The sequence below is a fragment of the Budorcas taxicolor genome, chromosome 23, assembly GCF_023091745.1.
Source record: "Budorcas taxicolor isolate Tak-1 chromosome 23, Takin1.1, whole genome shotgun sequence".
In the NCBI taxonomy this organism is placed as follows: Eukaryota; Metazoa; Chordata; class Mammalia; order Artiodactyla; family Bovidae; genus Budorcas; species Budorcas taxicolor.
The window spans coordinates 50,590,841-50,615,214 of record NC_068932.1 but is presented as its reverse complement, the minus strand read 5'-3'; the positions used below and the strand labels follow the sequence as shown (position 1 = coordinate 50,615,214).

General features: G+C 61.1%; 1 protein-coding gene and 1 non-coding gene across 2 annotated transcripts in view; one reads left to right on the top strand and one right to left on the bottom strand.

Moving 5' to 3' along the window:
- Positions 1 to 24,374, top strand: part of CFAP46 (cilia and flagella associated protein 46) — a 96,783-nt gene that overhangs the window by 22,794 nt on the left and 49,615 nt on the right. The window contains exons 12-25 of the mRNA XM_052661027.1: positions 190 to 418; positions 592 to 712; positions 1,321 to 1,444; positions 1,568 to 1,698; positions 2,210 to 2,337; positions 3,184 to 3,317; positions 4,382 to 4,594; positions 5,478 to 5,643; positions 7,147 to 7,296; positions 8,526 to 8,633; positions 11,814 to 11,980; positions 19,971 to 20,102; positions 20,430 to 20,592; positions 23,999 to 24,083. Of these exons, the coding sequence (XP_052516987.1) occupies positions 190 to 418; positions 592 to 712; positions 1,321 to 1,444; positions 1,568 to 1,698; positions 2,210 to 2,337; positions 3,184 to 3,317; positions 4,382 to 4,594; positions 5,478 to 5,643; positions 7,147 to 7,296; positions 8,526 to 8,633; positions 11,814 to 11,980; positions 19,971 to 20,102; positions 20,430 to 20,592; positions 23,999 to 24,083 (2,051 nt within the window). The remainder of the gene's footprint in view (positions 1 to 189; positions 419 to 591; positions 713 to 1,320; positions 1,445 to 1,567; positions 1,699 to 2,209; positions 2,338 to 3,183; positions 3,318 to 4,381; positions 4,595 to 5,477; positions 5,644 to 7,146; positions 7,297 to 8,525; positions 8,634 to 11,813; positions 11,981 to 19,970; positions 20,103 to 20,429; positions 20,593 to 23,998; positions 24,084 to 24,374) is intronic.
- Positions 18,847 to 18,953, bottom strand: LOC128068119 (U6 spliceosomal RNA). Its single transcript, XR_008201465.1, has one exon. It is a non-coding gene; the product is annotated as a U6 spliceosomal RNA (small nuclear RNA).

Below are 24,374 nucleotides of genomic sequence, written 5' to 3'. Positions count from 1 at the left end.
GCCCGCCATGACACCGTCCGCCCGCAGCCTCGAGGCGCACCAGTGGTCTCTGAGACCTCCCGGGGTCCGCAGGGCCCTCCTCCTCGTCCCTTGTGTGGGTCCTGGCAGCAAGGCAGGCGGCAAGCAGGGCCAGCAAGCGGGCGCCGGGAGGCCCGCAGCGCCGCCTGCCATGATGCCGTCCACCCGCAGCCTCGCGGTGCAGCTCCGCTGCCAGGTGCACGTGGAGCTGGCGCACATTGAGGAGGACGCGGACCGGCTGGAGCCCGCCATGGAGCACCTGAGGAAGGCCGCACTGCTGGACGGCCTGGGCGTCTACCAGGACAGGATCAGGAGGGCCCTCAACCGCCTGCAGCTGTGCACCACGCTGTACCAGGCGCCCACGCGCAACGAGGACAGGGCCACCATGGCCATCGAGCAGGTGCCGCGGGCGCAGCTCCAGGGGCGGGCAGCCGGCAGTTCCCGGGGGGCGGGCGCTGCTCCTGGCACGGGGCCCGGCAGTTCCCGGGGGGCGGGTGCTGCTCCCGGGGCGGGCGGCCGGCAGGCCCCGAGGGGCAGGCGGGAGCCGCTCACCACGCCGGCGCCCCTCTGCAGGCGAAGAAAGCGATGCCCAAGGACAGCGTGCGCAAGAAGCGGGCGCTGCTGGTGAACGCGGGGCTGGCCCTGGCCCCCGACACCTTCCAGATCGTGCTCGACAGTGAGAACGAGGCCAAAGGTGCGCGGGTGCTCTCAGTGGGAGCGCCTGGGGCAGCCCCCGGCCCACGGGAATCTGCGCCCGCCCACCTGGACCTCTGCCTACGCGGGCCTCCGTGCCCGTGTGCAGCCGCCTGCCCCTACTTGTGGAGGGGCGTGGGGGAGCCTCTCTCCTGGGCCTGCATGCCCCGCCCAGCGGGAGGCAGTGCCACCTGTTTCCTTCATGTCCTGCCAGGTGTGAGGGCCTCGGGCCCTGAAGGGTAGGCGCCCCAGACACACGGGGCTTGGTGCAATGCACCCAGCGAGGGCTCTGGCAGGAGAAGCGGGCTGACGGGCAAGGGGCTTCAGCAGGGTCTGCGCCAGCCAGCTCCTGAAGACCTGGGCATGGGTGGCGGGCGTTGGGGGCCAGCCTGGTGGCTACAGATGGCAGTCATTCTGCCCACCAGCTGCTCTTGGTGCCTGGAATCCCTTCCCGGACAAGGCACATTTAGGGAGACCTAACTTTCATGAAAAGATCAAAAATCGCCCATGGGAGGCTCCGCCCCAGCCTGTCCCTATTCCCGTGCGGGCTGGTTTTGGGAGTGTTCCCCGGCCTGCCGTGTCAGCAGCCCGTCCTGCCGGCCCCTGCAGTTTCCATCGGGAAAACCCGGGGCCGCTTCACTTACCTGTTTGCCAAGGCACGGCACCACACACTCAGCGTGGACAAGGCCGTGGGCCACCTGCGGCGCCTGGGGGGCCAGAACGACAAGGAGCGGTGAGCAGCCTGGGGGGTGCAGGGCCTCGGGTCTGGGGGGTGAAGCGCCGGCCCACCCTCCTGCCCCGCCCGGGTGGCCCCTGGCCGGCTCCCCGAGCGAGGTGTGGCCGCACACCTGTGCAGGATACACATCTGGGCGGAGCTGGCCAAGGTGGCCCGGAAGCAGAACGTGTGGGACGTGTGCCGGACCGCCAGCCGCTTCTGCCTCCTGTACGACAGCGTCAAGGTGAAGAAGCTGGCCAAGTTCAAGCGAGGTGGGTCCCTCCAGCCACATATGGGCACCTGTGCTGGCGGGCTCTTCCCAGGCACTGGGGGGTCACTGTGGGGTCCACCAGAGCTCAGGAAGGGGTCATGGGGCTGGAGCCTGCAGGCAGAGGCTGGGTGGGGGTGGCCCTCCACCGTGAGCCCTGGGTCCGGCGGAGTCCAGCCTGCTGGTCTCTGGAAGCGGTGGTCTTGGGGATGGTGAGGACATGGGGGCATGCCAGGGGTCCCAGGGGGCAGAGACGTGGGTGTTGTGGGAGCGATGGGGGCTTCTTGAGGGGCAGAACAGCACACACAAAACCAAGAGCTGAGCTATCTGTCGGGGAACCAGCTGGAGGTTCGCTGCGGCCAGGCTGGCTGGGGAGCCCTCGCCGCCCCCAGGGCCCTGCACCTGGGAGGTCAGCCTCCCAGAGAAGCCACTCCTCACCCTGCCCCCCTTCCTGGGGACCGTGCCATCCCTGAGAAGCACTTCAGGCTCTGACGGGCAGCGCTCTGGTGTTGCAGGCAAGAAGAAGAAGGGCTGGGATGGCCTGGGGCAGGACTCCTGGGGCCACTCCGAAGCCACCCTGCAGAAGCAGGCATCCCCCACCCTGCTGCGCAAGTTCGCAGAGGTGGGCTTCATCAGCGCTGAGGTGCGTCCCCCGTATGTGCACAGACACGACCCTCAGCATCCAGCCCTGCTCCCCAAGTGGCCTGTTGCTTACGAAAGTTTTCCTGCATTCTTGGGAGGTTTTCTGGAAGAAAAATATGTCAAAATGTATTGTGAGGAGTGTTGATGTTAATTGTACTTTGAAGGAGTGTCTGAACTGTGAGTCCCCAGTGATGTGGGTCCCAGGGGCTGGTTTGTACTGGACCTGGTTCTGTCCTGGCCCGCGAGTAGCTTCAGTAGCACTTTGAGCCAGGTGTGAAAGAGAAACCTGGCTTCTGATGTCGTCTCGGAGGCTGCTGAAGCTGCTGGGGCCCAGCCCCCACAGCGAGCCCGGCCCCCTCCGTGAGCATGGAGAGACCCCAGGCCAGCTGGGTGGTGGAGCGGGGACCTGCAGGTCACACAGCGGTGAGGCCGCTTGGGGTGGTTTGTTTTGGGGGTCGAGGGAGCAACCCGGCATAACCCAGACACAACGCTCCCGGGGCTTGTTCAGTGAGGGTCTGCTGGGCACCTCCTGAGGGCCGGGCCAGTGCTGCGAGTGGGGGCAGGTGAGCGGGCCCGGGGCGCCAGGCAAGGCACCCACCCCCATCCTCAGTCCAATCACCCTGCCCCGTGGCCTCGGCCACCTCTGGGGCGTTGGTGCGTGGCCGCAGAGGACAGAGGCTGGGACTCGGTGGCCCCTGCAGCGTGGGGGGCACGTTTGTCCTGGGGCTGCATCTCTGAGATGCAGGTGTGGGGGGAGGAGACATCACCTGGGGCAGGGAGGGCCCGGGGTTGGGAAGGCCTGCGGGCACCGTGCCGGCCCCTGCTCAGGGACCACCGGCCTCCGCAGGCCACCGTCCACCTGCTGCAGTCTGAAGGCGTGCAGCTGAACGACCAGCCCATGCCCCCCGAGGACGTGAGCCAGCACCCGATGGGCTACATACCCGAGTGCCCGGAGGACAACGCCGAGTGGATCGTGTACCGGTGGGGGCTGGGGGCGCGAGGCGGGGGCTGGGCTGAGCTCAGTGCTGTGAGGCAGGGGCCGCTGCCCGGCGCGTCGCCTGGCTCACACCGGCGCCCATGTGGCCAGTCTTTCCTGTTACTAGTGGGAACAGGATGTGAGGGGGGTGGTGGCCACGGGGGAAGCTGTCCCGGGAAGTCTGTGATCGGGATGAGGGTCCTCAGGAGACCCGCAGAAGCCTCGTCCACGTGAGAGGCAAGTGCCGTTCAATCAGGAGAGCGAGGTGCTGTCGTAGTAATGGCGTGTTGCTGTTTTCATCTGGCGTGAAGTGTAAAGGGAACGTGGCAGAGAGTGGCCGTCCCTGGGGCCGTCACAGGAGCCGAGGTCCTAGCTGCCCGCTGGCTGCCCCGGTGGCTGGGCCCTCATATGTGCCCACTGTGGGGCCCTGCATGCCCACTGCCCAGGAGGGGCTCAGGGAAGGACCCCGACTTTGTGCAGACAGCGTTTGTCTGGAGGTTTCAGAGCACAGCCTGGGGCTAGGGCTGGGCTCTCCACGCCTGCAAGAGGGCCAGGCCGCATCTGACCCACAGTTTTTGTACAGCCCACAGTGGTTTTGACATTTTTTAGTTTGTGAATCTCAATAGCAAAAAAGACACAACAGAGAAGGGACTGTGTAGCTGTCAAACCCCAGGGTACCTGCTGTCCAGCCCTTTACAGTAAAGGTCCGCCAAGCCTTGGTCTGAGGCGAGCAGGTCCCGTGTCCACGTGGACCGAGGAGGGCGGCCTGTGTGTGGCCAGGGCCGCAGGCCCTGGGAGGCCGGGGAGGCCAGGGAGACCGGCAGGCAGGTGCAGAGGTGGGCGGGCAGCTTGCAGGCCTTGGCCGGGGGTTCAGCCTCAGACAGGGATGGGCAGGGAGATGGGAGGCCCAGGGCAGCCAGGCAGGTCCTGTCCTTCAGCGAGAACAACGGGCAGCCTCTGACAGGGCAGCCTTCTGAGCCCCGGCTCCAGGGACGGCTTCTGGCTGGCATCTAAGTGCCAGCTCGGGCAGAGTCTGGCTCCCGGAGAGCCTGACGCACGCCTCTCACAGGAGCTGGGTAGAGGGCCTCTCGCAGTACGCCATGAACTGCTGGCTGCGCTCCGCCGACATCGGGCAGGAGATCCAGGAGCCGTGGATCGTGCAGAACGCCGTGGTCTATGTGCTGAACCACAACCACCACCTCATCAAGGCCGGGCGGCAGCGGGAGCTCCTGGACGCCTTGTACCACCTGCTGGGCATCATGAAGGCCGTGGGCCACAGTGGGTGCGTGAGGCTGCCCAGGCTCTGTCCTGCCACTGCCAGAGACCCTGGGCTTCAGGCTGCGAGCCGGGGGGCAGGCATGTGTCCCCTCAGGGGAGGGGCGTGCGGGGCCACCGGCACCCAGCAGGGATGGGGCTTCTGTCTTACTGGCTGTGTGCCCCAGGCAGGACACGCACCCTCTCTGAGCCACAGGGCAGCATCGGGGGATCGCTCGGGCACCCTCGTGCCCACACGCGGATTCCCAGCCTGTCCCAGTCTGTTCCAAGCAGACAGATTGTGGGAAAGGTTGGCAGAGGCCAGGGTCTCACAGAGACAGGAGACTGACCTGGGTGCCTGTGTTTCTTTATCCAGGGGAGAAACGTGAAAAGCATCAAGTCAGGTCAAAGGTCAAAGCTTTCCCTCACAAAGAGCTTTTGAAGCCTTCCTTGTGTTTTTCTGGTGGTTTGGCTTTTAGCCTAAACGCTCAGATTTAAAGAGTTTTGACCGATGGTGAAATAGGAAGGCTGGAGTGAACCCGGACCCAGAGACGTCTGTACAGGAGCACACAGCCGGAGTGGGCCATGGGGCAGGGGCCGGCCTGGTGCCCTCAGCTCTCCTCTGGGCCCCAGACCCAGCAGGGTCCCCGGGACCGTGGGTGCTGGGGGGGGCGGCGTGTCTCTCCTTCTCAGGCGGTCGTCCACGTCTGTGCTCATGTGGATCAGACATGTTTGCCAGTTCTGACGGTTCTGGCACTGAGACGTTTCAAAGAGAAGCAGGGAGGTTCTGGGCCCGCGGACTCCCTGGGGGTCCCGCCCACGCAGCACGGAGGTCACCCTGTGGCCGGCCCGTCACAGCGCCACCGCAGCTCCCCCTGGGGCGGCCTGGCCTGGACGTGCTTGTCTTGCAGGGACTCGCTGCTGCTGGTGACGCTGTGCAGTGCGCTGGCGCGAGGCCTGATTATCCGCTGGATCCCAGCCCTGGTGCCGGAGAAGGCCAGGAAGCAGGCGCGCTCCAACCCGCTCCACACGCCGCTGGACCCCGAGGCTGCCTCCGAAGTCAGGGCCGCCGTGGAGGTACCGCCCGGCAGGTGGGGCGGTGTGGGGAGGGCAGCTGAGGAAGTGAGGCTGGGGGCTTCTCAACTGCCCGGATATGGGGCTGGGGGCAGGGGGCTGGGCGGGCCGTGCTTTCTCTAAAAATGAGGACTCTGTAGGATCAGAGACATCCCTGCATGGCCCAGCCCGTAGAAAAATATGACGTGAGGCTGGAAAGCAGGGCCAGTGCTGGTCAGAGCAGGACACTGCAGAACCGAACACAAAATGCGGACCCCGGACACCGTCGGTCCCACAGAGACCGGGGCGGGGGGCGCTTATCCCCTGACTTTAGCTCCCGGTGGCGGGAGGGAGCAAGGAGGATGGGTATCGATGGCACTGATCAACACCCGGTGACCACCAGCTCACCCGAGTCCCCGTGAGGGAGAGCAAGTCCCCGCCCGAGTCAGCATGGGGGAGAATGAGTTCCCTTGGCTGCCCTAAGTCTGGGCCCAGAGCAGCACCTCCTGTGGGGGTACAAAGACCACCTCTGCCCCCTGCTGCAAGCCCGGCCATGACACAGGACGGGGAGAAAGGACAAAGGAGCTGCCGTGTCAGGCTGCGGGGGCTCCTGGGGCCTGGGCAAGCCGGGCTGGCTGCGCTGTCTGGGAGGGATGGCGGAGCTGGGCGGAGAGGGTGAGGGCTCAGGCAGAGGGCAGAAGGGAGCGACTTGTGAGGCTCCAGGGATCCCACCAAACGGAAGGGTGAGCCTGGACTGCCCTTGCTGGTGTCTGATGGCTTCCAGACTGTCCAGGAGCGTAGGGCACGAGACATGACTGTCCTGTGGCTGGGTCTCCAGCAGAAAGAGCCAGGCCAGCGTGCCCAGGGAGGGCAGGTGACTGGATCTGGGATCAACCATGCCCTCCGCTGTGGGGTCTGATGGGAAGGGGTCTTCCCAGGCTAGTCCAGGAAGTGGGTGTCCTTAGCCAGGCTGCTCAGAGGAACAGCAGGGGTGGGCCCGTCAGCCCCCTGGGTTTCTGAGCTGCAAGGTCCTGAGCAGTTCACGAAAGACAGGTGTTCATGTTACACTTCAGGGGAAAAATGAAACCTCAGAAAACGTGGAGCACAGTGGGGCCCATGGTGAGTGCGCGGCCTAGTGGCTGCAGGGGCAAAGCCTGTGGCAGGTGATGGGGTTCCACCCCCAGTGACAGATAGGGAACCGCGGCCTCGGTCACGGCAGGCGGGGCAGGGGGCGCAGTCCTCGCTGTGCGGCCCCCAGAGCCAACATCAGCCACTGGGTCGCAGTCCGTGGGGACCAGTGGTGCTGTGGGGACCTAATGGCAACACCAGGGGCCGGGCTCGCCACGGGGTGAGGGCACGAGAGGGCGTGGCCGCAGCCGCCGCGCCTCATCGCCTCAGGACTGGGCCTGTGTGGACCACTTTGCTGGCTGGACCGAGAGCCAGGTCCGCTTGTTTTTGCAGATGGGGTCTTGGCCCAGGTTCCCTGTTCGGATTCAGGTGTCCTGAACAGCAGCCCCTCCATTTCAGATCTGCGAGTTTGCCCTGAACCTGACCAATGGGATGGAGCCCGAGGAGGTGGTGCCCGTGAGTGCCCGGCAGCAGCTCATTGCAACGTGGGTGAAGGGCAAGCAGCTCCTGCAGCAGCAGATCGGTCCCCGGCTGGGCACGGAGGAGCAGGTGATGCGAGCGGCCTGGGGGCGGGGCCGTGCTGGGGGCGGGGCCGTGCTGGGGCGGGGCCGTACTGGGGCGGGGCCGTGCTGGGAGGCTTCCCAGCCGGAGGCTCCGTCCTGGCTGTGGCTGCCACCCCTAGGAATGGGGCAGAAGGCTTTCTCGAGCTGCCTGGCCGCAGCCTCCCCTCCTTCCTCCAGCCGATAGCCATGGTTCTAACTGTCCACCAAGAGTACGGGGCTTCTGGGGCACTGTCCACCCGCTGTGACACCTCACTTCGGCTTATCTCGAGGCGCCTCCAGGCCAGAGGGGGTGCCCCCTTGGCAGGACCCTGCAGCCCCTGAACTGTAAGCCGAAGACCACGGGAGTGAGGGGTGGGGAGCCGCTGGGGACCCAGCAGACGGGGCCGGGACACGGATGGAGCCCACGGGAGGCTCCATCAGCCCAGCTGGACCAGGACACACTGGTTCAGGTGGGAAGTGAGGCTGGCGAGAGTGTGGCCCTCAGGGAGGGGCGTCTAAGCTCGGCAGGAGCGAGCATGGACTGGAGCCGGTTCAAAGGGGTGGCCACCCACTGTGCCTGGCCAGTTGCCCCCCACACCTGGCTGGGTCAGCTAGCTGCCCGACCACCTTAGGGGCTGCAGTGCCTGTTCCCGTTTCTCATGAAAAGATAACTTGGAGACAGGAAGGAAGGAAGGGAAAGCAAAGTCGCTCAGTCATATCCGACTCTTTGCGACCCCAGGGACTACACAGTAGATGGAATTCTCCAGCCCAGAATACTGGAGTAGGTAGCCTTTCCCTTCTCCAGGGGAGCTTCCCAACCTGGAGACCGAACCCAGGTTTCCCACAGTGCAGGCGGGTTCTTTACCAGCTGAGCCACAAGTCCTTGTGGCTTCCCTCATTGCCAAGTCTTGCTTCCCTCATAGCTCAGTCGGTAAGGAATCCGCCTGCAGTGCAGGAGACCTGGTTTGGTTCCTGGGTTGGGAAGATCCCCTGGAGGAGGAAATGGCAACCCACTCCAGTATTCTGGCCTGGAGAATCCCATGGACAGAGGAGCCTGGTGGGCTCGGGGTCACAAGAGCCTGGCGCAACTTAGCGACTAAAGCATCTTGGAGACAGACTTTCCCAGCGATCGCTCCTACTGTCGCTGAAGAGCCGCTGTGTCACAGGGCTCACATCCTGAGTATTCCAGGTTCTCCAGCCCCGGGCCTCACGGCCTCTGTGACTTCCTCCCATCAGAGCACCAACGAGGACATCAACTGCATGACCAGAGTTCTTGTCGCTCTGGAGATGTACTCCTGCAACGGGCTGGGCCTCATGGACTTCACTGTGCCCCCCTTGGCCCAGGTAGGCGTCTCCCCACCCTAGAGGTGTCACCTCCTCCCACAGATGTCACCTCCCGCCACAGGCGTCCCCTCCCCCACAGGCGTCCCCTCCCCCACAGATGTCACCTCTCCCACAGGTGTCACCTCATACCCCACAGGTGTCCCCTCTCCCACAGGTGTCACTTCCCCTAACAGCTGTCACCTCATATCCCACAGGTGTCCCCTCCCCCACAGGCGTCCCCTCCCCCACAGGTGTCACCTCTCCCACAGGTGTCCCCTCCCCCACAGGTGTCACTTCCCCTAACAGCTGTCACCTCATATCCCACAGGTGTCCCCTCCCCCACAGCTGTCACCTCTCCCACAGATGTCACTTCCCCTCACAGGTGTCCCCTCCCCCACAGGTGTCCCCTCCCCCACAGATGTCACCTCATATCCCACAGGTGTCCCCTCCCCCACAGGCATCCCCTCCCCCACAGGCGTCCCCTCCCCCACAGGCATCCCCTCCCCCACAGGCATCCCCTCCCCCACAGATGTCACCTCCCCCACAGGTGTCCCTTCCCCCACAGATGTCACCTCTCCCACAGGTGTCCCTTCCCCCACAGGTGTCACCTCATATCCCACAGGTGTCCCCTCCCCCACAGGTGTCCCTTCCCCCACAGGTGTCACCTCATACACCACAGGTGTCCCCTCTCCCACAGGTGTCACTTCCCCTAACAGGTGTCCCCTCCCCCACAGGTGTCACCTCATATCCCACAGGTGTCCCCTCCCCCACAGGTGTCCCCTCATACCCCACAGGTGTCACCTCATATCCCTCAGGCGTCCCCTCCCCCACAGGTGTCCCCTCCCCCACAGGTGTCACTTCCCCTCACAGGTGTCCCCTCCCTCCAGGTGTCACTTTCCTCCCCCTAGCCCAGGTCGGTGTCACTAGGTGTCTGGTGGGCATATCCAGGGATTGTGCCCTGACAAACCTACCCGACTCCGGGTGCTTATTTGAATCCTGTTGTTGAGACAAGGAACACGGTAGAGGGCCGAGCCCTGTGGCCGGAGCCCCACCCATGTCCTCAGCACAGCTCTCATCCGCCTCCGGCAGCGCTGAGCTTCCCTCAGGGCCCCCGAGTCTGGTTTCCTGAGGGCTCAGTTCAGTTCAGTTCAGTTCAGTTCAGTCGCTCAGTCGTGTCCGACTCTTTGCGACCCCATGAATCGCAGCACACCAGGCCTCCCTGTCCATCACCAACTCCTGGAGTTCACTCAGACTCACCATCGAGTCGGTGATGCCATCCAGCCATCTCATCCTCGGTCGTCCCCTTCTCCTCCTGCCCCCAATCCCTCCCAGCATCAGAGTCTTTTCCAATGAGTCAACTTTTCGCATGAGGTGGCCAAAGTACTGGAGTTTCAGCTTCAGCATCATTCCTTCCAAAGAAATCCCAGGGTTGATCTCCTTCAGAATGGACTGGTTGGATCTCCTTGCAGTCCAAGGGACTCTCAAGAGTCTTCTCCAACACCACAGTTCAAAAGCATCAATTCTTCGGCGCTCAGCCTTCTTCACAGTCCAATTCTCACATCCATACATGACCACAGGAAAAACCATAGCCTTGACTAGACGGACCTTAGTCGGTAAAGTAATGTCTCTGCTTTTGAATATGCTATCAGGTTGGTCATAACTTTTCTTCCAAGGAGTAAGTGTCTTTTAATTTCATGGCTGCAGTCACCATCTGCAGTGATTGTGGAGCCCAAAAAAATAAAGTCTGACACTTTTTCCACTGTTTCCCCATCTATTTCCCATGAAGTGATGGGACCAGATGCCATGATCTTCGTTTTCTGAATGTTGAGCTTTAAGCCAACTTTTTCACTCTCCTCCTTCACTTTCATCAAGAGGCTTTTTAGCTCCTCTTCACTTTCTGCCATAAGGGTGGTGTCATCTGCATATGTGAGGTTATTGATGTTTCTCCCGGCAATCTGGATTCCAACTTGTGTTTCTTCCAGTCCAGCGTTTCTCATGATGTACTCTGCATATAAGTTAAATAAGCAGGGTGACAATATACAGCCTTGACGTACTTCTTTTCCTATTTGGAACCAGTCTGTTGTTCCATGTCCAGTTCTAACTGTTGCTTCCTGACCTGCATACAGATTCCTCAAGAGGCAGGTCAGGTGGTCTGGTATTCCCATCTCTTTCAGAATTTTCCACAGTTTATTGTGATCCACACAGTCAAAGGCTTTGGCATAGTCAGTAAAGCAGAAATAGATGTTTTTCTGGAACTCTCTTGCTTTTTCCATGATCCAGCGGATGTTGGCAATTTGATCTCTGGTTCCTCTGCCTTTTCTAAAACCAGCTTGAACATCAGGGAGTTCATGGTTCACGTATTGCTGAAGTCTGGCTTGGAGAATTTTGAGCATTACTTTATTAGCGTGTGAGATGAGTGCAGTTGTGCGGTAGTTTGAGCATTCTTTGGCATTGCCTTTCTTTGGGATTGGAATGAACACTGACCTTTTCCAGTCCTGTGGCCATTGCTGGGTTTTCCAAACTTGCTGGCATATTGAGTGCAGCACTTTCACAGCATCATCTTTCAGGATTTGAAATAGCTCAACTGGCATTCCATCACCTCCACTAGCTTTGTTCGTAGTGATGCTTTCTAAGGCCCACTTGACTTCACATTCCAAGATGTCTGGCTCTAGATTAGTGATCACATCATCATGATTATCTGGGTCGTGAAGATCTTTTTTGTACAGTTCTTCTGTGTATTCTTGCCACCTCTTCTTAATATCTTCTGCTTCTGTTAGGTCCAGACCATTTCTGTCCTTTATCGAGCCCATCTTTGCATGAAATGTTCCCTTGGTATCTCTAATTTTCTTGAAGAGATCTCTAGTCTTTCCCATTCTGTTGTTTTCCTCTATTTCTTTGACTTGATCGCTGAAGAAGGCTTTCTCATCTCCTCTTGCTGTTCTCTGGAACTCTCTGTCTGTGCTTCTCCACACTCCGCCCAGGGAAGGGCCGCCCATGTAGCAGGAAGGCAGTGTGGACCCTGGGACACTTGGCCCCGAGCTACCAGCCCACCCGGGCTTGGCTGAGGTTGGCAGCTAGTGCTTCACCCTCCTGGGTGGCTCAGCCAAGACCAAGTGACCAGTGGACCCGGGGGAGGTCAGCCTGCATGCTAGCAGCAGAGACATCCCCCACTCACAGACACCCCCTCCTCCATGCGGGCAGCTGGTGAAGATGGCCTCAGAGTGCACCTGGTCCGACCTCCTGGTGGAGTTGCAGACCCTGATGCGGCTGACCCACTTCACCTACATGGCCCGGGACCATGAGGCCACCATGGCCTGCTCACAGAAGGCCATCCAGATGGGCATCAAGTACCTTCGGACCTTCAATCCGTGAGTCACCCCGGGCCTGACCCGTGCCCCCGGGATGAGGCACCTCCACCAGGGCTCAGCCCCCACCAGACAGGCCCCACAGCCGCCCCACCCCTCCCAGCCCCATGTCTGCCAGGGCGACACCTCATCCGGGGGCCCTGGGAAGCCATGCTCAGCAGCATCCTGGGGGCAGAGATGTGGAAAGGGTCTCACAGCTCAACCCACGGCTCCAGAGAGAAGCTTTGTTTAAAGTGGTTTTGAGCCAGTGACTTAGGAGGCCAAGTAAATTCAGAAGTAACTAAATGGTGATTACAGTGAAAGGAAAATGTCCCCCATCCCCAACCTGGCTCCTCTCTACCTGAGTGCTGCCCGCAGCCGGCTCTCCAGGCCCCGTGCCGTCCGGACGCTCCCTCGAAGCCTCGTCTGTGGCCCTGTGCCCCAGGCTCCCTTCAGCTCATAGGTAGTCAGGGCACTCAAGTCTTCCTTCTCTGCTGTCATGAGTATTTCTGCTGTGAAGACTGTTTCCCTTGAGGCTCTTCTCTTCAACTTATTCCCTGAGTTTATTTCCTAAAAGAGGAGGTCCTGGATCCCTAGTCAGGAAGTCACCCATTGTGGCAGCGCGGCTAGGCTGGTAGTGCAGGGCCGGATCCAAGTCTTTGCTTGTGAAAGATTTCTAGACGCCACACCCTGGCCTTACTGCAGGGTGAGGTGCATCAGATGGGGCCACGGGTTCAGGGAAGATGAGGGGGCGGCCAGCCCAGGTGCCCAGGTGCCCAGTGCGGGGAGATAGGGAAGGCGCAGGGGTAATACACAGAGTACCCGGTTGCCCGGCAGGACACCTGACACCAGGCAGGGACTTGGGGTTCTTCTCAGAAGTCTTCCTGGGGTTCCACGCCAGACACTAGTGTCCACTGACCATTGTAAAGCTGTGCCCGTCAGCAAATAAGCCACATTCATCACGCATGAACTGAGGTTTCTCAGAGTTTTGAAAAGGTTTCAGCTTTAAAGAGAACACCAACAGGAAGAAATAAGGAAAATTGCTTGGATGAGAGTGCCATAATAAAATAACAGCCAGCTATCTCCCAGGAAAGGCGGGTTCTTTCAGGGAACAGCAGAAGAATTGTGCTTAGGTAAATGCAAACTTTGGTGGATGACAGAGAATCCAGAAAACAAGGAGGGGAGCTTGCTTTTATATGAAAAGGGGTGTCAGGAGGGCCTGCAGTGACCGGAGTCATTGGAGGAGCTGGGGCTCTGAAGTGCAGAAGGCTTCCTTTTGGCTGGCTGTGACGGTCTCTACTGGCTGGGCTGTCAGAGAGTGGGAGGGGCGGAGGCACTTTTTCTGCCTCCATCTGGACAGTAAGTAGAGACACCTGTCTGGGACGTGTGGGCGGGGCGCCCTGCTGTCTGGGGCGTGTGGGCGGGGCACCCTGCTGTCTGGGGTAACTGAGGTGCATGGGGGGCATGGGACCTCCCCAACAGGCCTCAGACAGCTGAGGCCTCTGTGATTCATTTCACAGATCACATGATCTGAGTGAACATTATAAAAGTAGATAACTTCCAGTATCTTGAGGAAATGTCACATTTAAAAATTAAAATGTAGTCAAAGGACGTCCCTTGTAGCTCAGTCGGTAAAGATTCTGCCTGCAGTGCAGGAGACCCGGGTTCAATTCCTGGGTTGGGAAGATCCCCTGGAGAAGGAAATGGCAACTCACTCCAGTATCCTTGCCTGGAAAGTCTCACAAACAGAAGAGCCTGGTGGGCTGCAGTCCATGGGGTCTCAAAGAGTCAGGCACGACTGAGCAGCTAACACTTACTTACTTATTATGGAAAAGGGATAAGAAGCAAAAGGGAAAGGATTAAAGAGCTCTTGAAAATCAGAAAGGTAATTTCTGAAAGTGAAAATAAAGTCAATGAAGAGCTAGCAGGTGAAGTGTGAGGAAATCTCTCAGAAAATGTGTAAAGAAGGACAGACAGAAAGTGTGACAGAAAAGCCAGAGGCTGTATGGGGACTGTACTGGAGATCCAACACCCAACTGTTGGAATTCCAGGAAGAGGGAGGAAAGAGCTCTGAAGAGAGGAAGCAGGAAAAGAGCGGCGCAGGAGAGCGCCCTGCCCAGGGGACTGAGTCTCACGACTGACTCTCCAGCACCTCGGCCAGTGAGAAGAATGAAGAGATGCTCACAGCCAAGTGCGTCACAGGATAGTCAGGCCGTAAGCATATCCTGTAGCTGCTAGAAGGAAGCTGTCTGTCTGCAAAGGAGCAGGAAACAGGAACGCAGCAGCCTTCTCAGGAGCCATCACTTGCAGCTAAAAGAAAGTAGAGTGGCCTAAGTGGAAGTGGATTTCTACATGTAATTCTAACTCCCCCAGACTTTCAGGCATCCGCGTAAAGAAAGTTACTTTTAAACAGAAAACGTATTTGCCATACATCTGTTTCTAGAAAGTTACTTGAGGATACACTCTGGAAAAATGAAGGAGTAAACCAAAAAAGGAAAAGATGTCGGATGCTGCAGCTAAGAGATTCAATCTGGAAAAGTTGCCGAGCTGTGCTGCTGGCTGCGGGCGCCGCTGCCAGGATGTAGGGGCGGGACCAGAGGAGGAAGAAGGGAGAAGAGGCAACTGGAAACGCCAGGAGACACGGAAGCAATATGCTGCCTGAGCTGACGGTATCGTGGTGTTTATTGATATTTCTGTGTTAGGACTAGCATTTTGTCAAAGAAGATTTATCCATGGTTACTCAATAAAACTTAAGGGCTACCAATTTTGACAGCACGAAAATACAGTGAAAGCACAGCTAACATATTGTAGCAGCGGGAAGAGGGAGAGGACAGGTGTGTAAGACCCGCAGCTGGGAGGCTGGGTGCTGGAACGCCACGGGGGGGTCTACAGGATACTCCGAGGTACAGAGATAAGGAATGGAAATAAAAGCAACGCCAGGGCCAGCTGTGTTGATAAGTCGGGCAAAGGGCAGAAGGACGGCCATGCTGCGTGTTCACCATGGTGAGACTTCTGTCGGTTATGTGTAAAATTCATAAACTGGGAAACCAAGAAGGAAGCCCCTTTTAGGAGAGAAAAATGTACCCACTAGGACACAGAGCCGAAGACTGGGGTCAGTTCTTCCTGGGGAGCAGACTGGGAGCTGGGTGGAGCGTTCTTAACCACGTAGTAGGTGCCACCTTGATAAAAACTCAGAAGCTAATTTTGAAAGAAAGAAACAGCTGCGAGAAGTCAGCGCTGCGATGTCTTCGGAGATTGATGAGGCTGACGTCACTGCTTGCGGCAGGCACAGCAGAGCTTCCCAAGGCCCAGAGTGGGGGGCGCCCGTCCACCTTTGTTTCACCAGTGATCCTTAAATCGAGTTTTATTTTAAAACAGCAACTCCTGGCCCGATAAACTAGGCTCTAAATATAGATGTTTACATATGGCAATAAAGGGCAGGTCCAATGAGACTGGAAGCTTGGTTTTCACGTGACCTTTGAGAACTCATTTGTAGACTACTGCTGCCCTCTCGTGGCGGTCGGTGTCACTGCACCCAGTGGGGCCGCCCCTCCCGGGGCTTGACCATGGGCTAGCCCCTCTCTCACCCACACTGCGCACAGGCTGTGTGCAGGCCTGGAGCTGGGCGCTGAGAGGCTGGAGAGGCAGAGGCCAGCGATCTCTAAAGGGCGTGCCACACTTCATATGGCCCTGCTGGCCGCTCAAAGCCCTGCCCCTGGCCCTAGTCAGCAAGATCCCCAGTCAGCTTCAGCCCTGTGGCATGTCCTGCAAATGAGTCACCTTAATATATATATATATATATATATATATATATACACACACACACACACACACACACACACATGCATATACACATTTCAAATTTTTATGCTATTTTTTTTCTATTTTGCAAGTTATATAAACAATGTGGAATTGGTCACAGAGTAATGTTTATGATAGCATTTCACAACAATAGTGCAAATGGGTTTCAGATCTTGGTGGAAAATAGTGCTGTTGCTAGTCACCTAGCATTCTTGCGTGGACGCGTGACACACGGTGGAGCTCATGTGGCTGTGCTCTTTGCGACCCCGTGGACGGCAGCCCGCCAGGCTCCTTTGTCCATGGGATTCTCCAGGCAAGAGTACTGGAGTGCGTTGCCATGCCCTCCCCCAGGGCAAGTCTGCAATTACCAGAATCCGTTTCATGTTTATACTATTAATGTAAAATATAAGCTTCACACCGATCCCTAAAGTAAACCAACAGAGGTCACCTTCCTACTTGGTTTGGCATTTTTAGTTAACATGCTCATCATCACTGCTGGGTCTTTATATATGGATATGAGTCACTTTTTCTGCAGTTCTAGCCATGACACTCATATGATTGTGCTGCTGCTGCCGAGTCGCTCAGTCGTGTCCGACTCTGTGCGACCCCACAGACGGCAGCCCACCAGGCTCCCCTGTCCCTGGGACTCTCCAGGCGAGAACACTGGAGTGGATTGCCGTTTCCTTCTCCAATGCACGAAAGTGAAAAGTGAAAGGGAAGTCGCTCAGTCGTGTCCGACTCTTCGCTACCCCATGGACCGCAGCCCACCAGGCTCCTCTGTCCATGGGATTTTCCAGGCGAGAGTACTGGAGTGGGGTGCCATCGCCTTCTCCGAAGCTTGTGCTATTAAAATTGTAAAACTTGATAAAATACAGGAAGCGTCTGTTTCCAGACACTGGCCAGCAGATGGCCCAAGGCAGCGCTTCCTGCAGGAAGAGACCCTCAGACGTGAACCGCACATGCAGCCTCTGCCTGGGGCAGGGAGGCGGAGGAGCCCCGAGAGGAGAAACAGTCGAGGGGGCCGGAGATCAAAGCCGGGGGCTGCCGGGGCAGCTGGACGCCACAGGACGCGAGGCGGGAGGAGGCTCCTGGGGCGAGAAGGCGCGATGCATGCCTGGCAGAAGCAAGTGGCAGAGATGAGGGCGTTCCTGTGCCGACCCAGGAGTCAGGGAGCGTCCACTGAACCTCTCGTATCAGGAAGAGCAGGCCTGAGGGGCAGGGGTCTAAGGGCTCTGAAGACGTGCCCTAAAGCCCGACCCAGATCTCAGTCGGATAAGGATGAGTCACAAGGAAATTCACTGGCTGCCGGCTGCCAGAGTGGAACCCAGTCTCCCTTTAAAGGAGGCTATCTCAGCCATGCTCTGAGCAAAACAGCCCCCACCCCCACTGCCCAGCATAGCAGCAAAGGTCGCTAGACATGTGGAAAAATGAAAAACGTGTGGCCCAGGAGAAAAAGCAGAGCAGGCTCAGACGTGACACGGGTGTTGGAGTCAGCAGACAATGGGCTTAAAACCATGATTATAAATACAAGAAAGAAAGGATTTTCATAGACAAATTAGTGTATAGGCGGGGAATTTCAACAAAGAAATGGGAACTATAATAAAGAACTGGGGAAAATTCTAGAAGTGACGAGTATGATCTCTGACGTGGACCCATCAGTGGGAGGGCCCGGACACTGGCCAGCAGACGATGGAAACTGAAGCGCAGGAGGGAAGGCGTGAAGAACAGGAGCAGCGCCTTTGGGGGAGGCGGCTGCAGCCGCACAAGTGCAGGTGGGGTCTTGGAAGGTCAGAGGCCAGAGAGCAAGGTGGAAATTGTCTCAAACTGAATTAAAGACATCAACATAGAGATCCAGGATTTTCAGTGAACCCCAGGCAGGATCAACATATAAAGGAAACCGCACCTGTATTTATTGTCGTCAAATCGCTGGACTACACACTCAGAGGCGACAGGAAAACCCTGAAGGGAAGCAGACACATCCCCCACACGGATGAGGTCCAAGTTCTCATCGGGAGCCATGCGGCCCATCGTGAGTGGTAAGAAAGAAAAAGCCTGGTTGATCTAGAACTCTATGTCCACCTAAAATAGTCTTCAGTAAATGAAGGCAAAATCAAGACCTTTTAGATTAATTAAAACTGAGGGACTCCATCCCCAGAAGAGCCGACGCGCAGCACATGTGCTCGGGAGGCTGTCCTGCCTGACGCGGGGTGGTCCCTGACGGAGAGTCCGCTCGGGAAGCAGCGGCAATCGCCTGAGTGGCGGGCGTGCTGCTGAGTGTGCACAGCTCTTGCCCCTTCAGTTCCTTAAAAGACGCTGCACTGTGTGCTGTGCTCAGCCGCTCCGTCGTGTCTGACTCTCTGTGACCCCGTGGACTGTAGCCCACCAGGCTCCTCTGCCCATGGGGACTCTCCAGGCAAGAAGACTGGGGTGGGTTGCCATGCCCTCCTCCAGGGGATCCTCCCGACCCAGGGACCAACCCCGCATCTCTTACACCTCCTGCACTGGCAGGCAGGCTCTTTACCACTAGCACCACCTGGGAAGCCCTTAAAAGGCGCACGCTGTTTGAAAACAAACGTACATTGTGCTATGAGATTACTGAGAGATGTGGAAGTAAAGTGTGTGACGGTGGCTACACAGAGGGTGAGCTGGAGAGACACACGCGTGTGGTGGCCTCCTGTCATCCGTGCAGTGACGTGACGTCAGTTAACCAGACTGTGATCCGTGAAGGTGATCACTAGGCAAGTACTACAAACAGAAGAAAACCAAGGCTTATAATGGAAAACCCAATGGCGAGAGAAAGTTGGATACTAAAAAATATTCAATTAATCCAAAAGGGGGAGGAAAGAAACAGGACACACGAGACAAAAGGAAGACAGCAAGGCGGAAGCCTGCGCCTGATGGCGTCAGCAAAGGGGTTAAGAGAGCAGACCAGCACTCCAGGGAGAATGCAGAGGCTGTCCCACTGGACACAAAAAGCAAGACCCAACTGGAAGCCATTTTCTTTTTTCTTTTTTCTTTTCTTTTATTTATTTTTTTTTTTAGTTTTTTATTTTTTTAATTTTAAAATCGTTAATTCTTACATGCGTTCCAAAAATATGGAACGCTTCACGAATTTGCGTGTCATCCTTGCGCAGGAGCCATGCTAATCTTCTCTGTATCGTTCCAATTTTAGTATATGTGCTGCTGAAGCAAGCACTGGAAGCCATTTTCAAGAGAGACCCTCCAAATACAAAGACATGGAGGAATAGTTTAAGGGGGCAGAAGATGGACTCTGCTGGCCTCGTGTATAAGAGCACTGGTGGGGCTGTAGGAAGTGTGATCAGGGAAAAGGTTCAATCAGCAAGAAAATGTAAAATCCTAAGTGTGTATATACTCAACGGCAGAGCTTCAAAAGTCAAAGAATTAGACACAGTCACAGTTACAGCTATAGATTTCAACATTCTCCTCCAGTGGCAGGTCACCCAACTGTCCTTGACAGACTCTCCCCAAGGACCCTGTCCTGGTCTTCAGGTCTCCAGGACGCCAAGGCCCACTCGGGCGGGCTTTCCCCCACCTCCCGGGGGACGGAGCCAGCTCGCCATTCATCCCTAGAGTGGACTTGACCGGGCCCTGCAGACCCTGATCCTTGCAGGCCGAGGAACAGCCTCTTTCTCCCCTGGACTCCTGATGGACAGGGTGGCCGGCTGGCGGCTCCTGCATTCAGGTCCCTGGCTTCGGGGTGTCCCGGCCATGGGGAGGTGGGTCTCCCCAGGAACCAGTGCTTTTCTCCTGGAGTGAGTCTGGTGCCCCCAGGCCAAGCTGCAGGAATGCACGTCTTGTGAGTGCACGAGCCGCTGAGAGGAGAGCGCTCCTGGCACCTGACGTTGCAGAGTCTGAACTGTAGGCTCTCAGTTCTCAGCGCAGAGCGAAGGCCGCTGAGCAAGTCGTGCTCTGCGGCACTGGGGACAGGGACCTCGCCTGGCGCGGGGCCTCCTTCCTTTCACATTGTCTTGCAAGACATCCGACAAAGTAGTCATTCAGACATTGTGATTCTGTCTCATGGCTCTGCGGGTTGGCTGGAGTCAGAGGTTAGTTCTGGTTCTGGGAGGTTCACGGCTAACTCTGGACGCCCCCAGCATCCTCCCCCACCAGGCGGCTCCTGGGGCCCTCCCCTTCTGCAGCACCTTCCTCCCCGTGGAGCCTCCTGCGAGCCGAGGCGCTGGTCTGTCTCCAGGGTGGAGGTTCAGCTGCTGGCGGAGATGCTGAGCTCGGTGGCCTGCATCCAGGGCAGGAGCATCATCGAAAACCTCAAGGGGCGGAAGCAGCTGCGCCTGGCGGCCGCCAAGGCCTTCATCGAGAGCGCCAGGTGCGCCTCGGCTCTCGAGGGCCAGTCGCCGCGGGTGGAGATGCTGGGTACCACGGCCGAATGGTGCTCCGCGGGCACTGTCCCCAGGGTCCGCCCCTCCCCGAGGGCCCTGTGGCCAGGGTCATCTCCTGCCCCGTGCAGCGATCCCCAGTCCACCCCCAGGGTCCCGGGCAGCGTGAGCGGCTGAACTGGCATGGGCCCAAGAAACTGGGGGCGGAGGGTGGTGCGTGGTCACGGCACGACTGCCGGGAGGAGCCCGTCCAGGCCCTGCGGAGCTGACCTGGGCCCCCACGCCCAGCGCCAGTCGAGGCCAGGCCTTCCCCGCAGGTTTGCAGGCGTCGCAGGGAGCAGCGCCCTGGTGATGCTGGCCGCCCGGCACTGCTGGAACACCTGGCTCCCGCTGCTGGCCTCCGCCGGCGGCCGGAGGGAGTGCAAGAGCGCCACCCAGAGGCTCATCGGCATCGTCAACAAGACGGAGGCCCGGAAGCAGGTGCCGGCGCCGCGGGGAGGCGGGGCGGGGCGGGGCGGGGCGGGGCGGGGCGGGGCAGGCGGGGCGGGCGGGGCGGCGGGGCGGGGCGGGGCGGGCGGGGCGGGGCGGGGCGGGCGGGGCGGCGGGGCGGGGCGGCGGGGCGGGGCGGCGGGGCGGGGCGGGGCAGGCGGGCGGGGCGGGCGGGGCAGGCGGAGAGGCGGGCGCGGCGGGGCGGGGCGGGGCGGGCGGGGCGGGCGGAGAGGCGGGCGCGGCGGGGCGGGCGGGGCGGGCGGAGAGGCGGGCGCGGCGGGGCGGGCGGGGCGGGCGCGGCGGGGCGGGCGGGGCGGGCGCGGCGGGGCGGGCGGGGCGGGCGCGGCGGGCGGAGAGGCGGGCGCGGCGGGGCGGGGCGGGGCGGGCGCGGCGGGGCGGGCGGGGCAGGCGGAGAGGCGGGCGCGGCGGGGCGGGCGGGGCAGGCGGAGAGGCGGGCGCGGCGGGGCGGGCGGGGCGGGCGGGGCGGGCGCGGCGGGGCGGGGCGGGGCGGGGCGGGCGGGGCGGGCGGAGAGGCGGGCGCGGCGGGGCGGGGCGGGGCGGGCGCGGCGGCGGGGCGGGCGGAGAGGCGGGCGCGGCGGGGCGGGCGGGGCGGGCGGGCGGGGCGGGCGGAGAGGCGGGCGCGGCGGGGCGGGCGGGGCGGGCGGGGCAGGCGGAGAGGCGGGGCAGGCGGGGCAGGCGGAGAGGCGGGCGCGGCGGGGCGGGCGCGGCGGGGCGGGCGGAGAGGCGGGCGCGGCGGGGCGGGGCGGGGCGGGCGCGGCGGGGCGGGGCGGGGCGGGGCGGGGCGGGCGCGGCGGCGGGGCGGGCGGGGCGGGGCGGGGCGGGCGCGGCGGGGCGGGGCGGGCGCGGCGGGGCGGGGCGGGCGCGGCGGGGCGGGGCGGGGCGGGGCGGGGCGGGGCGGGGCGGGCGCGGCGGGCGGAGAGGCGGGCGCGGCGGGGCGGGGCGGGGCGGGCGCGGCGGGGCGGGGCGGGGCGGGCGCGGCGGGGCGGGGCGGGGCGGGCGCGGCGGCGGGGCGGGCGGAGAGGCGGGCGCGGCGGGGCGGGCGGGGCGGGCGGGCGCGGCGGGGCGGGCGCGGCGGGCGGGGCGGGCGGAGAGGCGGGCGCGGCGGGGCGGGCGGGGCGGGCGGGGCAGGCGGAGAGGCGGGGCAGGCGGGGCAGGCGGAGAGGCGGGCGCGGCGGGGCGGGCGCGGCGGGGCGGGCGGGGCGGGCGGGGCGGGCGGAGAGGCGGGCGCGGCGGGGCGGGGCGGGGCGGGCGCGGCGGGGCGGGGCGGGCGCGGCGGGGCGGGGCGGGGCGGGGCGGGGCGGGGCGGGCGGGGCGGGCGGAGAGGCGGGCGCGGCGGGGCGGGGCGCGGCGGGGCGGGGCGGGCGCGGCGGGGCGGGGCGGGCGCGGCGGGGCGGGGCGGGGCGGGGCGGGGCGGGCGGAGAGGCGGGCGCGGCGGGGCGGGGCGCGGCGGGGCGGGGCAGGCGGGCGGGGCGGGCGGGGCGCGGCGGGGCAGGCGGGGCGCGGCGGGGCAGGCGGGCGGGCGGGCGCGGCGGGGCGGGGCAGGCGGGCGGGGCGGGCGGGGCGCGGCGGGGCAGGCGGGGCGCGGCGGGGCAGGCGGGCGGGCGGGCGCGGCGGGGCGGGGCAGGCGGGCGGGGCGGGCGGGGCGCGGCGGGGCAGGCGGGGCGCGGCGGGGCAGGCGGGGCGCGGCGGGGCGGGGCGCGGCGGGGCGGGGCGGGGCGCGGCGGGGCAGGCGGGGCGGGGCGGGGCGGGGCAGGCGGGGCGGGGCGGGGCAGGCGGGGCGGGCGGGGCGGGGCGGGGCAGGCGGGGCGGGGCGGGGCGGGGCAGGCGGGGCGGGGCGGGGCGGGCGGGGCGGGGCGGGGCGGGCGCGGCGGGCGCGGCAGGCGGGCGCGGCGGGCGCGGCAGGCGGGCGCGGCGGGCGCGGCAGGCGGGCGCGGCGGGCGCGGCAGGCGGGCGCGGCGGAGCGAGGGCGCGGAGGCGGCGGGCCGGGGGCGCGGGCCGCGCAGGGAGGCCCCGCGGCGCAGCCTCCCCGCTGCCCAGGCGACGGCTTCGGGGCCGCCCTGCGCGCCTCGCTGGCGGTGACTTCCTCGGAGCTTCATCGCGCTGAGGGCTTTCCCCTACTCCTGGTTTTCCGGGAGACGGGATGGGCTGGTTTTGGGTGTTGTCAGACAAGCGCCTTTGCGCCACCAGCTGAGAGGACTGTGTGGCTTTCTCCTTTATCCCTGGTGTTAATACGACGCCTTCTTTATGTGGGACTACCCCGTGTTCCTGGGATGCGGCTCACGTGGTCATGGTGGACAGTGTTTTACCGTATTGTTGGATTCAATTTGCGATTCGGCAGCATGTTTTGTTGAGAATTTCTGCCTCTATATTCATAAAGGATATTCATCTATCATTTTCTTTTCTTGTGATGTCTTTATCTGGACCCCCTGTCAAAGTAATGCTGGTCTCATAGAGTGAGTTAAGAGCTGTTCCCTCCTCTTCAGTTTCTTGAAGAATTGAGAAGGGTCAGTGGGGTTCTTTTTCAAAACGTTTGGTAGAATTCACCCATGAAGCCATCTTGTCGAAGAATTTTCTTTATTGGGAGGTTTCTGATTACTGATTCAGACTTTACTGTTAGAAGTTTGTTGAAATTTTTTGTTTCTTCCTGAGTCAGCTTGGGCGATTTGAGCGTTTGGAGGGATTTCCCTGTTTCTTTTACGTTGTCTAGGTTGTTGGAATAGAGTTGCTAACCGATTGGTGGGCTGTTGATACGGCGGTTCTTTCTGTCACTGTAGGGCTGAGACTGTTGCTTCCCCCTCCGTTTCTGGTTTTAGTTCCTCGGGCCTTCTTTCTTTCTCTGTCGGTCTGGCTAGAGGTCTGTCCGTTTTGATGACCTTGCGTTGTTTTTCCTGTTATTTTCTGGGCTCTGTATTTAATAACCACCTCCACCTTTGGATTTAGCTTTTCCCCCCCACATTCCTTAAGGTGTAAAGTTAGATGGTTGGCTTGAGGTCTGTCTTCTTTCTCAATACTGGCATTTACAGCAGTGATCTTCCCCTGAGCCCTGCTTTTATCGTGTCCCGTTAAGTTTTCCTGATGTGCTGTTGATCCCGTTGATTCAAAGCTGTAAGGCTGCCTCGGATGCTTTGTGCCGTTAAAAGCCATAAGCTATGTTGAGGGGCTAGTCTGTGCATGTGTGTGTGCGCCTGTGTGTGCTTTGGTTCTAAGTCAGTGAACCTTGAACTGGAGCAAAATGGGATTCCACTTCTTGGGACTTAGTATTTCAGAGGTTTAGCTGTGATTTCCATAATTCGATATGGAGCCAAATGAAAAGCAAACTGATGAAATAATAAATTGAAGCTTTGACGTCTGTGTCGTTAATCTGTTTTTACTTCAGGAGAAAGGGGGAACGCTGCTTCTGCACCAGTGGCCCACGGCCGACTTCCAAAGCGGAGGGATGACGGAAGGGAGCTTCCTCCCAGGTGTGCGGGCCGGGAAGTGCGCGTGCAGGCTGGGAAGTGCGCGTGCGGGCCGGGAAGTGCGCGTGCGGGCCAGGAAGTGCGCGTGCAGGCCGGGAAGTGCGCGTGCCTTCAGACGCTTCCGCAGCCTCTGTAGAGCTGGCACAGCCGCAGCTGCGAGCACAGGTGGTGCCAGTCCAGCGCTGAACACAGGGTGGGCACGGAGCGGGCCCTGCAAACAACCAGGAACCCCCACTGTGCTCACAAGGAAACCAAGCCCTGAGGGCTGCTCTCTGGCTTATTGTGGCAGGTACC